Source organism: Oxyura jamaicensis, chromosome 7, assembly GCF_011077185.1.
Source record: "Oxyura jamaicensis isolate SHBP4307 breed ruddy duck chromosome 7, BPBGC_Ojam_1.0, whole genome shotgun sequence".
Taxonomy (NCBI): domain Eukaryota; kingdom Metazoa; phylum Chordata; class Aves; order Anseriformes; family Anatidae; genus Oxyura; species Oxyura jamaicensis.
In genome coordinates, this window is record NC_048899.1 from 268250 (window position 1) to 283139 (window position 14890).

General features: G+C 39.5%; 1 protein-coding gene across 6 annotated transcripts in view; it reads right to left on the reverse strand.

The window, feature by feature from the left end:
• Positions 1-14890, reverse strand: part of AOX1 (aldehyde oxidase 1) — a 46168-nt gene that overhangs the window by 9059 nt on the left and 22219 nt on the right. For all 6 annotated transcript variants that reach the window (XM_035332394.1, XM_035332390.1, XM_035332393.1 and 3 more), the window contains 13 exons: positions 13770-13939; positions 10152-10278; positions 9899-10021; positions 8606-8702; positions 7616-7740; positions 6441-6574; positions 5679-5766; positions 4606-4692; positions 3372-3563; positions 2844-3071; positions 1967-2062; positions 1109-1237; positions 538-612 (listed from right to left, as the gene is read on the reverse strand). In XM_035332394.1, coding sequence (XP_035188285.1) covers positions 538-612; positions 1109-1237; positions 1967-2062; positions 2844-3071; positions 3372-3563; positions 4606-4692; positions 5679-5766; positions 6441-6574; positions 7616-7740; positions 8606-8702; positions 9899-10021; positions 10152-10278; positions 13770-13939 — 1671 coding nt within the window. The remainder of the gene's footprint in view (positions 1-537; positions 613-1108; positions 1238-1966; positions 2063-2843; positions 3072-3371; positions 3564-4605; positions 4693-5678; positions 5767-6440; positions 6575-7615; positions 7741-8605; positions 8703-9898; positions 10022-10151; positions 10279-13769; positions 13940-14890) is intronic.

A 14890-nucleotide genomic window follows, 5' to 3' on the forward strand; every position in this document is an offset into this window, starting at 1 on the left:
AAAAACAATAATTAATATGTTTAAATTTTGGATTTTGTCCCTTCCTCCCCCCCCCCCCCCCCCCCCCCCGGTTCTATAATACACTGTGCATAGCAGGCAAATGGAAGGATGAGGTTGAGAACGCTTCTGTTTAGTGATTTGGTAAAAATAAAGAAAAACCATGAAGGAAAACCAACACTGTACACCTGATAACCTTTTTGCAATAGTTTCTCTGAGTGCAAGCTGGGGTTGGCCACATTATTACACAAGCTGTTATTTTTTGTATCTTAAAAACTTCAGTACCTCCAAATGTGTCTTCACAGATAGCTTCCCCTCCTTTCCAACTAGATATGATCTGGGGATTGTTAAACAAACTAGATATGATCTGGGGATATCTAAACAAACTACCTACATCTCAAACATTCTGTGAATCAACCTATTTATGCAGCTTTTATCTTTAAGATTATCGGGCTGAGAAGACTAATGGACAACAATCCATATGTGATAGTTTCTGCAAGCACAAAAACACATTTAGTAGGTAGGATTCAGGTCTCTCACCCAATCATTCCAGTTTCCTTTTGGGTTCTTGTTGATAATAGGCTGCAAGCGTTTCATAAGGGTTTGGCAAGCATCCTGACGAGGAGTCAGAATAAAGTAACAGAAAATTAACACAAGTTTGGCACATAAAGTACTATTTAAAGCATGCTCTGGGTAGTATTTAGTTAATATACGCTTCACTGTCATCTTAGAAAAAGAATGGCAGGACGTGCCATTTTAACTGCATGAACACAAACCTTATAAAGGCATGAGTTACAAGGGTTGGAATCAATATGAATTGGATTTGGAACAGGAACATAATGTAGGATTTGTATAGTACTAGTTAGCTTCTGTCTGATGAAGCAAGGATTTGGTCAAACATAAGCCTTTCAATGGGAAATTTCAGGTCACATTCTGGAACTTCATAAGCACCATTACTGAGAAGTTACCAACAATTCATGTTTCTTCTTGACAATCTCCAGTGGCATTGTTAGTAATCTCAAGCAGTTTCCATGGGATCACTAATACTTCAAGTTTGGCAGGCATTAAATACCATGAAGAATAGGGTGTTTTGTTAGGCTAAACTTTTTACCTTCACAGCCATGCCATTGACATCTGTCCCTGCAGATCCAACTGAAGCACATGCATTAGGAACAGTTGTTGTGCTTGTTTCACGGAAGTGAATATATGACATGGGAACGTTCAATTCCCTACTAGCAACCTGTTTCAGGAAGCAGAACATACTGTTTCAGAAACATTCCAAACATTCCAACTGCTCCCCAGTACTTGCTAGAAGTCAGCAGTACTAGGAAAGATAATGTTTTAGCAAGTCCTCTTCTAACTTCCTGCTGCAATCATTTTGCCATGTTTGTCAGTACAAAGATGCAGAACTAAAAAGCAATGTTTTTACTGCACTCAAACTCTGGACTGAGATTCTGGAGTCCAACATTCAGTCCTGGATTTTGCTGCTTAAATCTTGTATGACTTAGGGCAAATTATGCATTCCCAGATCCCAATCTTTCCTCAACTTCATAATTATCTTTACAGATCATGTCTTACAGATCTTTACAGATCATGTCTCAATTATCAATTCAACAAAGATGATAATAATGAATTCAGATGAAAATCTGAATAGAGACTATCTTCATATATTTATTTTTACCATGGATTATATGGGACCAGACCCAAAATATCTTATTTCTAATAAGCCTCTTCACATATAACTGGAATAAATAAAAAATAAAAATAAAAAATTCCTCTTCCTGCTGCCCCTATGACTCTTTAAGACAGCATATTTGCTTTTTAACTCCATTGATGCAAAGCAGCAGTGGCTATCCTGATGAAGGAACTGTCCTACTGGTAGACTAAATAACCAAGAAGATAATCTTCCTACTCTTTATCTATACAACAGATAAAGCACAAGGTAATATTTGTTCGGATAATCTGTTACCTGGATCATTTTTGTATGAATACCCTGTCCCAATTCAATTCCACCATGTGTCAAAAGCACAGACCCATCTGTATAAATATGAACAAGAGCAGCAGCCTAAAACCAAACCAAAACAAAACGTTTTGTATGTAGTGATGAATTAATGGATCAAAAAATAAAGGCTTTTTTGTTTAATGCTTTTGAATAGTAAGTGAAATTTGGAATGTTAGTCCCTCCTTTTCCTCTATAATAAGCTTCAGAACAAAACAATACACATCTTTGAAGGTCTACTTTTCCTGTTGCTAGATCCTCACATAAAACTAGACCTGGCAACAGAACCTCAGTGGTTCCAAAAGAAGCTACAAGACCTCCCTCATTAATGGCTATAGATGCAAATAGCTGCAAATTTCATTTTCTGAACAGCTACATTAAACAAAATACATAGACAAAAAATACTACTGCCCTCCTTTTCTTCCTTAAATTTACTCTTTGATGATGTGAAAGGATTAAGTCTAAGAACAGCCTCCCATAGTAATCCCATGATCAGAAAGAGTAAGCTCATAGCTATTTCTAAAGTGGACAACTTATCCAATAATATTTTTGTCATCAGTCCTAAAATACTCTTCATTAAAGTCATTCAACTGTACCAGATCACAAGAGATGGGGCTGGCTTTTAAGTAGGCAGGGTCTAAGCTGCCTAGGTCCTGAAGACCAAACAACTTTGACCTCAGACTGAAGACAGCTGGAAGCTAGCATACCCTCCCGGGAACAACCATTAGGAGGACAATGGTTTTTCAGAAGTAGAAAGATAACACTTTTGTCTTGTATTTTAAAGTAGAGTAGCTGCAATCTTCTATGGATGAAAAGTTTAGCTCATTTTCTCTTTAAAGAAACTAACCTGAGAAAGATAACGTGTGCCTAGTCCAAATGGAAACTTCATTGGAACAATAGCAATCCCTTTTTTCTTCCAGTAATTTTGTTTGTTAAATTCCTTGACAGCTGTTTTCCTACTGTGGTATGCAGATTTCTCCATACATTCGTTCCAACACCGTATTAAGTTTTGTGGATTAAGCTTTTGTTTGAAGGGTGTCTGCTCATCCTCCTTATACATATTTATTTCCCTAATCTGAAATAACAAGATTAACAGATACCACAATCCAACCATATTATAGGCAGACTGACCATTTGGGGGTGGGGAGGGGTGGGGGGCTAGAGGACAACTAGTCCAGATTATTGTGTATTTTTTGAATGGTTACCACTTTGGTTCAGTTTGCAAGAGCATGCTACTCATGCAACAATCAGACATTAAGAAAAAAAAGAATTTTAGTACAAATTATGTTTGATTTAGAAATGACTTGAGCTAATCCGAAGCATTTTTAACTTCATAGATTTCATTTTAGGAGAGGAGATGCTTTTATATTGTCACCTTTTCTGGTGATAAACCAGTTTTATCTGCAATGTCTGTTATCCAAGTTTCTGTCACCAGTGCTGACTGGGGAAAGCCAAACCCTCGGAATGCTGTGTTTGATGGCAAGTTTGTTTTGCAGGCGTAAGCCCAGCATCTCAAGTTGGGAATCTTGTATGCATTGTCCATTTTTAATAAGGATACTTCTGCTACCTGAAATATGGAACAAGCAGGTATAGTTAAATGTTAGAATAATGCTTCTTTCAGATGCGCATTTAAATCTTCCTCATCTCAGAAAGAACTAACTTGACACAATTAGCTTTAAAATCAGGTTTCTATAAGTATTCTTACTACTAATGATTGACACATACATAATTTTTCCACTCATTTCTTAAGTAGCATAGTACATTTCAGTTCTTCTGATACTCACAAAACACAGCTGATGTTACTAGTAGTTTAGTGCCAGTAGCTGCTTACTAGATAAAGATTAAACTGGTAATTCATTCATTTTAAGATTGGTTTTGCTCCTACTTTGATATCAAAAGCCACGTAGAACTAAAAACAAGCATACTAGATTTAAGGCAATAGGAACTGTGAAAGGAACTTATGAAAGCATTCTGAATTATCATGTTATATGAAAATTCACAGTTAGGGCTTAATTCCACCAGAAAACATATATTCTATGGTCTGATGTGTCTTCTGGTTCTTATGTGTGGGTTCTGTTTGTCTAGTTGCTTTTAAAAGGTTTCATGTGACAGACAACAACACAAGAAAAGGGAAATCCTGTATTAGGTATCTCTAAATTAGTTTCTAGGACTCAGAATCAAAATAAGTTAAAAATGTTTTGATGCCTTTTGATGTCTCATAATAGGACAATTATCACTATGATTATTTTCTGAAGACTAGGGAAGGTCTTCTGAGCTTTGTAGACAAAAAACTTTAGGCAGGCACAAATGTATGTACTATGTATTTTTAAAGGAACATATTGTTATCTGATGTGTGTAATAGGGAAATAAGCCTGAGAAACCACACATGAAGTGAATGTGTAGAAAAATATCAAAAAGTAGTATAGCACTTCACTGAACTGAATAACGAAAGGTAAACTGCTAGGTGTAGATCTTCCAGCAACACACAGTCCTTATAGCAAAAGACTGTATGAGTAACACTATACCTGTGCAAAGAAATATGGCATTTGTCATTTTCCATCTAATGATTCCTTCGTGTTTTAAGATTTGTCAGCTTATAAAATCCTTACCAGGACAGATTCATCAGGGGTGCATCCTCCATTAATGTAATATTTGGCATCCACAGCTCTGATCCTTCCATCATTCATGAAGCCAACCTACAATGAATCAACAATAACCTTCTTAGATTTTTGACATTCATTTATTTCCTCAATGCTTGTGTATTTTGCAAATGAATATAAGCCACTCTATCAGGCTCATAGTGCATGGTTAATTTCTGACAAACATTCACTTAAACAGTAAAAGGGCAAGAGAAAAAGAAAGTATGTTCCTAAGCTATAGGTTTTCCTAACTGATGTCTGTGATCCTTATAGATATGGCATACAAGAAGCCCACTGGGGAAGGAAGAAGCAGAGAAACTCAGTGGCTTCCTGTGTGTTGCTCAACAGATGGCTGTGTCATCTAGGAACGTTCACTGTAGACAAAGTGAAAACCCTCTCTAACTGTAAGAATAGATGGCAATTGCAGCGTGACATTTGCTTGTCTTAATGAAAAAATATTATGTTTATTTTACATTTCTTTTCAGCTGCTGAGATTAATGATAACTGCTGAATTCTCATCATGAGCTACAGCTCATTTTCATCTTTAGGGATGTATCTTGTACAACCCCTTTTACTTTTCCTATCTATTAGAGATAGAAAAGGAGACAAAACTTACCCTAATGAATTGTTATGATATCACAGTGCATGAGCAGGGAAGAGAGAAATTTCTTCCTTATGGTGACTTTTTCTGTACACACAGTTTCTGTGAAAAAACTAGCTGCTCCTTTTTGTGAACTTAACCATATGGAGGGTTAAAAATAAAACTTTGCAGAAGAAGTCTAAGCTAGCTTGCCTTCCAGTTCCCAGGAAGAAAGACAGAAAGAGCTATAAAAGGAGAAGGACAGGAATGGAGCAGAAAACAAAACAAAACCCTGCAGAGTTAGAAGCAGAGACAGGTTGTAAAACAACTTTATTTCTTGTTTTTTTGGCTAATAGTTTTAGAATTATTTTAATTAATAGAACAAATATTAACCAGTAACACTGAAATCCTTATTCACAGAATATGAACAGGTGTTTTTTCACTCAGTTCTTGTGGCACTCACTTTATACTTGCCAATAAAAGGATGTCGGCCACCGGTGATTAACATATCATCCCCCCGGCTCAGAATAAGACGAACAGCTCTGTTAATTCTAAATTAACAAAAGAAAAATGAGGTTTTCAGACAAAATGAGATATGCTATTAACAATATTAATGTGTTCTATTCATTATGGATCCAGACGTAAGCATCCATTCAGATCAAAATTAATTTTAATAGGCTATGTCCAGAGTTCATATCATTTTACAGTTACAATCTTATCTGAATTTTCATTTCACATCTTGAAAGTCAACGACATAACTCAGTGCAAATTTCTGAAGAAAAAATTGTCATTTCAATTTTAAGGCTGAACCAAAGTGACCTAACAGAAGTTCTACTGATGAAGTCTTCCACTGGTATAGCAAGATCCAGAAGTTCACTTCTGGCTGGTTGTCATGGTTAGAATGTATATACAAAGCTTCTGCGTTTACGGACTGGTCATTTTAAAATGGTCAGTCATTTCAAGAATATTTCTAGCTTATACTACCTGCAGTTTCCTCAAGTCCTTTCATCTTAGATGAGGATAGAGCTGCTGCTTACTGCAACTTAAGCAGTCTAACAAAACAAAGCAAACAAATACATTGAACAGTCTCACAAAATTTGAACAGTCAGGATTTTATGATTCTTTAGCTAGCAACTTTGGGGAAGGAGAAAGCATTTTAGACAAGATGTAAAACTTCTTCACCCAATTTTCTCTTCATATCCCAATACACACACATCACACCTACTTGTTTGCTGCCACTGCAGCAACTGATGCCAGTAAACCAGCTTTCAGGATTTTCCCACCAAAAGCTCCACCAACTCGTTTAACATGGCACATGATCCTGTTGGCTGGAACACCTAAACTTGCAGCTACCATCTCCTGTAAAAACAGTTTTTAGCTTTTACACCAGTTACCAGGACCCACTTTCAGCTCCAACTGAGCCTACAAGTTAGTATTCTAAAAATATTTTTTTCTACAAAAGGGTTACATAGATTTTTTTTGTTTTGTTTTGTTTTAATAAATCAGCTTATAAGATTTTTCCCTTAACCCAAGTTAAAAAACAAGCAAATAGAACAAGAAACACTCAACAGAGTTTGCATTCAAAATGTCTGCCATGGATACTGTCAAATGGCCATGGACAGAAGTGAAGAATATACCCTTGGATTTAATTATGTAAAATGAGAGAAACTTCACATACAATAAATTTTTATTAGTTTAATTATTTGTATTAATAAAAGCATATATTTGAGTATAATTTTTAATTTTAATAAATATATATATATTAATAAGGTAATGTATTGTTAGTGTCTGGAACGTTCTTGCTTCAAATCTGTAATATTCATCATTTTCTCAGACAAAGTTCTTCACGCTTCTTGGCTATTAGCAGCATATGGTAATGGAAACAAAAGAAGTGCTTTGAACACAAAATACCAGTGTTTGCTCTGAAATGCTACCAATTTCATTCACCATAGCTATTGCTATGCAGACCATACACTATGTCAGTTTGCTTTACCATTTTGGCATGGAACAGCAGTCTTTCCTAGAACTATTTGAGTTACTTTACTCCCTCAGCAGACTCTGACTCTGCAGGATGCTGACTGCTCCTGACCTCAATAGAAGCTAATGGAGATGAAGGATCCTCAGCACTCAACAGGGAGTTTCTCACACATAACATTAGTGGGGCATGATACACTTTGTTTAAAGTGGAATGAGAGACTTTTACTTCCTCCTCATCCTCACAGCAGAGCGGACAGTGTACATCATTATACTGCAGTACTACAAAGCAGCTCCTGTTGCATAATCCAGATGTGCAACTTTATGTTCCCACTGTTTCTAAATTGGTAAGACTGATTTGTAAACCACACTCAGAGCTCAACTGTCACAGGTTCAACCACTTTCTCTGAGAATGCTCTATATTACCTGGATAAATGCTGGATGCTGTGTTGACACAAACACATCCATTTCTTTATCCTCTCCTCTTGGAATAGCAAGGACACTCTGAGTCTCCAAGTAAAAGTGTTCCTGTCCCCCAATGTGAACCTCCCCTGATCCAAAGAGAAAAATACAAGTGTTACCAGAAAAAAACACCTGTCCATCATCACATAAATTATGGTACTCAGTGTCAAATCTACTGATGCTTTTTGTGTGAAGGAACTTTTAAAATAAAAACACAAATCAAACTCTTTGCAGGTTTAAATGATGTTGTTCCACTGACATCAACAGAACTTGAATAGTAGCAGAGCAATGTTGGCTACAAATGTTGACAATATTAAATTTAAAAAAGCATAAACGTAGTGGACCAGGTCAAGACAATGATGGAGAGGCTAGAGCACATGATGTACAACAAGAGGTTGAAAGAACTGAATTTACTTAGCCATGAGAAAAGGATTAAGGGGAAATTTTACTGCTGTCTACAACTACTTAATGGGAGGGTATAGAGAAAACAGAGCCGGATTGTTCTCTGAGGTGCACAGTGGAAGGATGAGAAATGATGAACACAAGAAACTGCAACTCACTATAAGATAAGGTCACCATAAAGGTAGCCAAACACTGGAACAGGTATTTGTAGAGGCTGTGGAATCTCCACCCCTGGAGATTTTCAGAACTTTATGACATGGTACTGAATACCTTGCTCTAACAGGAACTGCTTTGAGCATGAGGTTGGACTAGACAACCCCCGTCCGACCTAAATTATTCTGTTATTCTGTCTCAGGGACAAAGGATGAAGAAAACTTGAAAGTAGCAGTAGAACGTCAAAATCACTAGGTTTAGTCACACTTTTATTCCTGACAACCATGAGCTTTCTCAGGCCTTTTAGCTGTATGTTATCACTGAAAAAAACAGACCAGCACTTGAGGGACTGGGAAGCCTCAATACTGACAACTTCTCATCACAGATGCTGCAATTTACCTTCAAGTATACCATCAACAGTTTCAAATGCCTGATCAACATTTCCTTGTTCTAATTTTCTTCTTGGCTCAAAGAACGAGTTGTGCTTTATAGCTTCCTGCAGTGGAGAAAAAGAGAAACATTTTTTTAGTGTATTTTGAAGGTTCTCAGTTCATTATAGCATTTTACTCTCAGTAAGAATATCATTCTCTTCAGAGATCAGAGTCACCAGCTACCAAAGCCAGCGAACAACTGCATTTCAGTGTTTTACTGTTTTTTTTGGGGGGATGAGTTTGTCTATTCAGTGACAGTAATTCTTTCCTGGTGTATCCTGTTACTGATCTGAAGGAACTGTTACTTTCCTGTTACTTTTTCCTGTTACTTTCTGAAGGAACTGCATTCAGTTTATTCAATCTGCTCTGCCTTTTCACATGTCTAGCAAGTGACCTGGAGAGCCCAGAGTAAAAATGCAACCACATCATCCAAAGAGTAATACCATTAAGAGGAAAAGAAATTACAAAAACTAAGTAGAAAAGCAGAATTTATTACATTTTATTTGCTTTATTTTTAATAAGATTTCCTAAAGAGTTTTAACTGTAATTGAATTTTAGTAGTTTTCCAGTCTTTAAAAAGAGACTACTTCTATTTTTATACCAGAAAAACTGTTCTGTTACACCCCACACACATTACATAAACAAGTCAAAGTGACTACCAGAGCTAATGCCGGTTCCCCGTTAATATTTCCTTTGTTCCTTTTTTCCATCCATCTCATTTAAGCCAGCATAAATGTAATTCCCCCCTATAACTCCCACATCACATTTCTAAGATGTTCCATATCCTTAACATCTTTTCCCACACATTCCTCCAACATTTCCTACATCTCACCTTAACTTCGTTGGCTTGCTAACTGGTTAACAGACAGAAAATGCTTCAGATAATCAGGCTGTTCAGCCCATATACACATGCTGGTTGTCCAGCTGGTAGCTACAAAAAGAATTAAAAACAACCAGAGTGCTCATTGCCTTCTTCTCACTGGGGACATTTAAAGACTTCTTGTCTACCCGTATGTTTGTTATTATGAAACCTGTGGGACCTTAATACTTCGAGGCTACTGGCTATCTATCACAAGTGGCCAATCTTAGACAAATGGTTCAAAAGTTACTTACAGAGATACTGACAGACTACTTAATTGGATGTTCATGTTCACTTTGTTTGCTTAGAAAAACATTTGAAAAAGCAAGTGAGGAATGCTTCCATTACTTAAATATATACAACAATAAAAAAGCAAAAGAAAAGAGAAGTGATTAGTAGTACCTCAATTGTCAAGATCACTGGTTCCAGCACTTCATACTCTATCTTCACTTTTGCAGCAGCTTGTTTGGCATGAACATCTGAATCCGCAACCACAGCACAAACAATCTGACCCACACAAATTACCTATAAAATACACATCACACATACAAAAGATAAAGAAATTTAAGAGTCAGCAGGTAAAATTCCATTACAAAGACCTGAAGTAAAACAATAGAAATTAAGAAAATAATTAAAACAAACACTGCTTTCAAACCTTGTTTCTTGCGAATATAATCTCCGGATCACTGGAGTAGTGAAACTCATTTGTAGCAGGTACATCATTAGCTGTTATGATATCGAACACACCTGGTCCCCTAAGAGCCTCTGAGGTATCTACAGACCTGATTGGGATGTGGGAAGATAGAAGTATAATTCATTAGTTTTACAAACTGTTGCACATAGGCAGGGAACACAATACAGAGGTATGTTTCTTGTATTGTCAGAATATGAACATAGGTTAACACGTCTTTTCCTTCTGCCCCTTGCATGGGAAGAAATGCATGTCAAAGGGAATTAAAAACTAGCAATTTGTTCCATTTCTAGAAAATACTCTAAACATAACAGGGAAACCCATTAGAATGCCTGAACTGCATCAGTTTAATAAAAGCCACTGTATAGAGTTGACAAAATACTACTGTCTCACAGAGATGAAAGGGGGATGTCAGCTCCTAAGTGGTACAAAAAGAACATATCCAAACCCAGCATACTATTACCAACCTAAGAAAAGGCCAGGGACTCTAGCTAGCAATTCCAGTCCTCTGTTTTGCAGCTGCCTCACAATCATGAGCGCTGGTCCTCATGGGGGACTTCAATTACCCAGACATCTGCTGGGTAAGCAACTCAGCCAGGCACACGCAGTCCAAACGGTTCCTACAATGTGTTGAGGACAATTTTCTGACGCAGGTGGTGGAGGAGCTGATGAGGTGAGGGGTGCTCCTGGACCTTGTTCTTACCAACAGGGATGGCCTTGTTAGGGATGTGAAGGTTGGGGGCAGCCTGGGATGCAGCAACCATGAGATGGTGGAGTTCCAGATGGAACTAGGCAGAGGAAGTAAGGCTAAAAGCAGGATTGCTACCCTGGACTTTCGAAGAGCCAACTTCGACCTCTTCTGGGACCTGCTTGGGAGTATCTCATGGGCTAGGTTGCTAGAAGGCAAGGGTGCTTGTGAGAGCTGGGCAGCATTTAAGCAGCATTTCTTCCATGCTCAAGATTGGTGCATCCCGAAGAATAGGAAATCGGGGAAGGGGGGCAGGAAACCTGCATGGATGAGCAAGGAGCTCATCGATAGGATCAAAAGGAAGAGGAAGGTCTATGAAATGTGGAAAAAGGGCCTGTCCTCTTGGGAGGATTATAAATGTGTTGTCAGGGCCTGCAGGGACGCAACGAGGAAGGCTAAAGCCCACCTAGAGATGAGGCTTGCCAAAGAGATAAAGGATAAGAAGAAGGTTTTTTCAAGTACGTAAACAGCAAGAGGAAGACTAGGGATAATGTGGGTCCCTTGCTGAACGAGGGGGGGGTACTGGTCACAGAAGATGTCAAGAAGGCAGAGGTACTGAATGCTTTCTTTGCTTCAGTCTTTACTTCAAGGACACTCCCCTGGGACTCCTCGACCCTGGCAATAGGACAAACGGTCTGGGAAATGGAGGGCTCCCCCCGGTGGACGTGAGAGTGGTTTGGGAGCATCTGAGTGGGCTCAACGTACACAAATCCATGGGTCCCGATGGGATGCATCCGTGTGTGCTAAGGGAGCTGGCAGATGTGATCGCCGAACCGCTCTCTATCATCTTTGAAAGGTCCTGGAGAACGGGTGAGGTGCCTGAAGACTGAAGGATAATCAATGTCACTCCAGTCTTCAAGAAGGGCACGAAGGAGGATCCGGGAAACTACAGGCCAGTCAGTCTCACCTCTGTCCCTGGAAAGGTGTTGGAGCAGCTTGTTCTGGATGCCATCTCCAAGCAATTGGAAGAGAAGAAGGTTCTGAAGAGTAGTCAGCATGGATTCACCAAGGGGAAGTCGTGCTTGACTAACCTCATTGCCTTCTAGGATGGCATCACCAGCTGGGTAGATGGGGGGAGAGTGGTGGATGTCATCTACCTTGACTTTAGCTAGGCTTTCAATACTGTCTCCCATGACATCCTGCTAGCAAAGTTGAGAAAGTGTGGGATAGATGAGTGGACGGTGAGGTGGGTTGAGAACCGGCTGACTGGCTGAGCTCAGAGGGTGGTGATCAGCAGCGCAGAGTCTAGCTGGAGGCCTGTGACTAGCGGTGTTCCCCAGGGGTTGGTGTTGGGTCTGGTCTTGTTCAACATCTTCATCGACGACCTTGATGAGGGAATAGTGTCTGCCCTCAGCAAGTACGCCGACGACACAAAGCTGGGAGGAGTGGCTGACACGCCAGAAGGCTGTGCTGCCATTCAGCGAGACCTGGACAGGCTGGAGAGATGGGCAGGAAGAAACCAAATGAGATTTAATAAGAGCAAGTGTAGAGTCCTGCACCTGGGAAGGAACAACTGGAAGTATCAGTACAGGCTGGGGGACGACCTGCTGGAGAGGAGCTCTGAGGAGAAGGCCCTGGGGGTCCTGGTGGACGACAGGTTGACCATGAGCCAGCAGTGGGCCCTGGTGGCCAAGAGGGCCAATGGGATCCTGGCATGCATTAAAAGGAGCGTGGCCAGCAGGTCAAGGGAGGTGATCCTCCTCCTCTACTCTGCCCTGGTCAGGCCTCACCTGGAGTACTGTGTCCAGCTGTGGGCTCCCCGGTACAAAAAAGACAGGGATCTCCTGGAAAGAGTCCAGCGGAGGGCCACAAAGATGATACGAGGCCTGGAGCATCTTCCCTATGAAGAAAGGCTGAGAGACCTGGGTCTGTTCAGCCTGGAGAAGAGACGACTGAGAGGGGATCTTATCAATGTGTACAAATATCTGAGGGGTGGGATACAGAAGGATGTAGCTAACCTCTTCTCAGTGGTTTGTGGGGATAGAACAAGGGGCAATGGCCGCAAGATAGAACACAGGAAGTTCTGCACCAACATGTGTAAGAACTTCACGGTGAGGGTGACGGAGCACTGGAACAGGCTGCCTAGAGAGGTTGTGGAGTCTCCTTCTCTGGAGATATTCAAGGCCCATCTGGATGCCTACCTGGGCAGCCTGTTCTGAGGAATCTGCTTTGGCAGGGGGCTTGGTCCTGATGATCTTTCGAGGTCCCTTCCAACCCCTACAGTTCTGTGATTCTGTCATCATGAGTAATCCCAACCACAGCACCTGGGTACACAACTTCATGCCTGATTGCTGGGCAGACAATGCGGATATGTGCATTCTGGTACCTTAATGTTAAACAAACTGTGTGTGTATCAGTATGAAAGCATAAGTGAAAACTTTCTTTCAAAATATGTTTATCTTTCCATCTCCCTCTTCTACAAATCCTTACCTGAGCCTTGCTACCATGTTGCTGCAACATTGCAATGTTACGTCCTACATTTTTGAACAATTATTTTTCCGTTACAGAGTTGAGATTTCAAAGCTATGTTGTTGAAGCAGAGTTGAGGTGTCTCTTCATATAGCTCAGCTCTATGTAGAGGTTCCTAGGTTAGCTCTAAGTAAGCTGGCTCATTTACCAAGAACAGTTCAACCTCATTAGAACAATAACATGGAAAAATACATAAATCCAATCAGAGCCTTCTACTGGAATGACAGTATTGCTTCCAGGACCTGAGCCACTGTGGGTATCATATGTGCTGTTTTGTATATACATAACTGAACTTCATTAGTCTGCTCTAAAAATCCCAGACACTATTGTTAGTAACTTTCTTCAGATACACTTTGAACACTTACATAATCTTAGCATGAGCTCTGGAACTAGTGACTACAGCCAGGAAGAGCTCCCCATCCACAGAAGGAAGGTCATCAATGTAAACTGCTTCACCAGTTGCATGCTTAATTCCAGACTGGTGCATTACAGGCCGTCCCACAGGATCCTGGGGAGACTGACTCTGATCTACATCCTGTACCATCAAAAACAACCCTCCAAACAGTTAAAAAAAAAAAAAAAAAGTCACATTATTCTTATATCAATTAGAAAATCAGATGAAGGAAAACTATTTATATTAGCCTATTCTGGTCAATTCTGGTTCAGTATTGAAAACTGATGAAGGACTCACCTGATGCTCCTGAGCTTTTTTTATTTAGTTGCTTCTCTAAGCAATTCCAAGAGCATTACATGGGTTCGTCTACTTGTATTTTTTCCTTAATCATTTACATCAGTGACACAAACATCAGTCTTTTTTTTTTTTTTTTTAAATTATTGATTGGTGTCATGAGGCTCTGAAAATTTTCTGAATTACTCTCACAAGTTCCTGTTCTGTGTTTTACCAGCACGTGGTGTTACAGTTTGAGCTATTTGCAATGGTTCCTAGAATTTGTCTTCCTCAGTGAAAGGCTGCAATTAATCAATGTAAATCAGTGAGACAATGTTTTCTCTCAATTTTATTTCCTTGAAGCTGTGTATGAATTTCATGCCTTATTAACCTTATTTGCTAGGTCTTTCCTTAAAGTTAATTTACTGTTGCCAGATAATTTTGCCATGCCAACTAATTGTTGTCCACTCCCAAACCAGTTTTTCAGTTTTTGCCAGTAATCTTGCTAGCTTTTTCATTTTCTGCACTTAGAACTAGTGATTTACTCTGATCTCAAAATCTGTTTTCTCCTATAGGTTCCAGCACTCAAATGTTCCTGCTACACATTCCTCCCTCCTGCACTTGACATATTCTCTGCTATTAGCCCAAAGCCAAGAACAGACATTTTTCACTTGATGACTGAAGTTCCTCAAATGGCTGTCTCAGCAAAATCATCCCAACTTTATCCCATATTTATCTTTCAGGATACGCTTCTTTTTCTTTTCCCCATCTTCTTTTTCCCGTCTAATTTTAAAGGTGAAATAAGGTTCAGATGAAGAA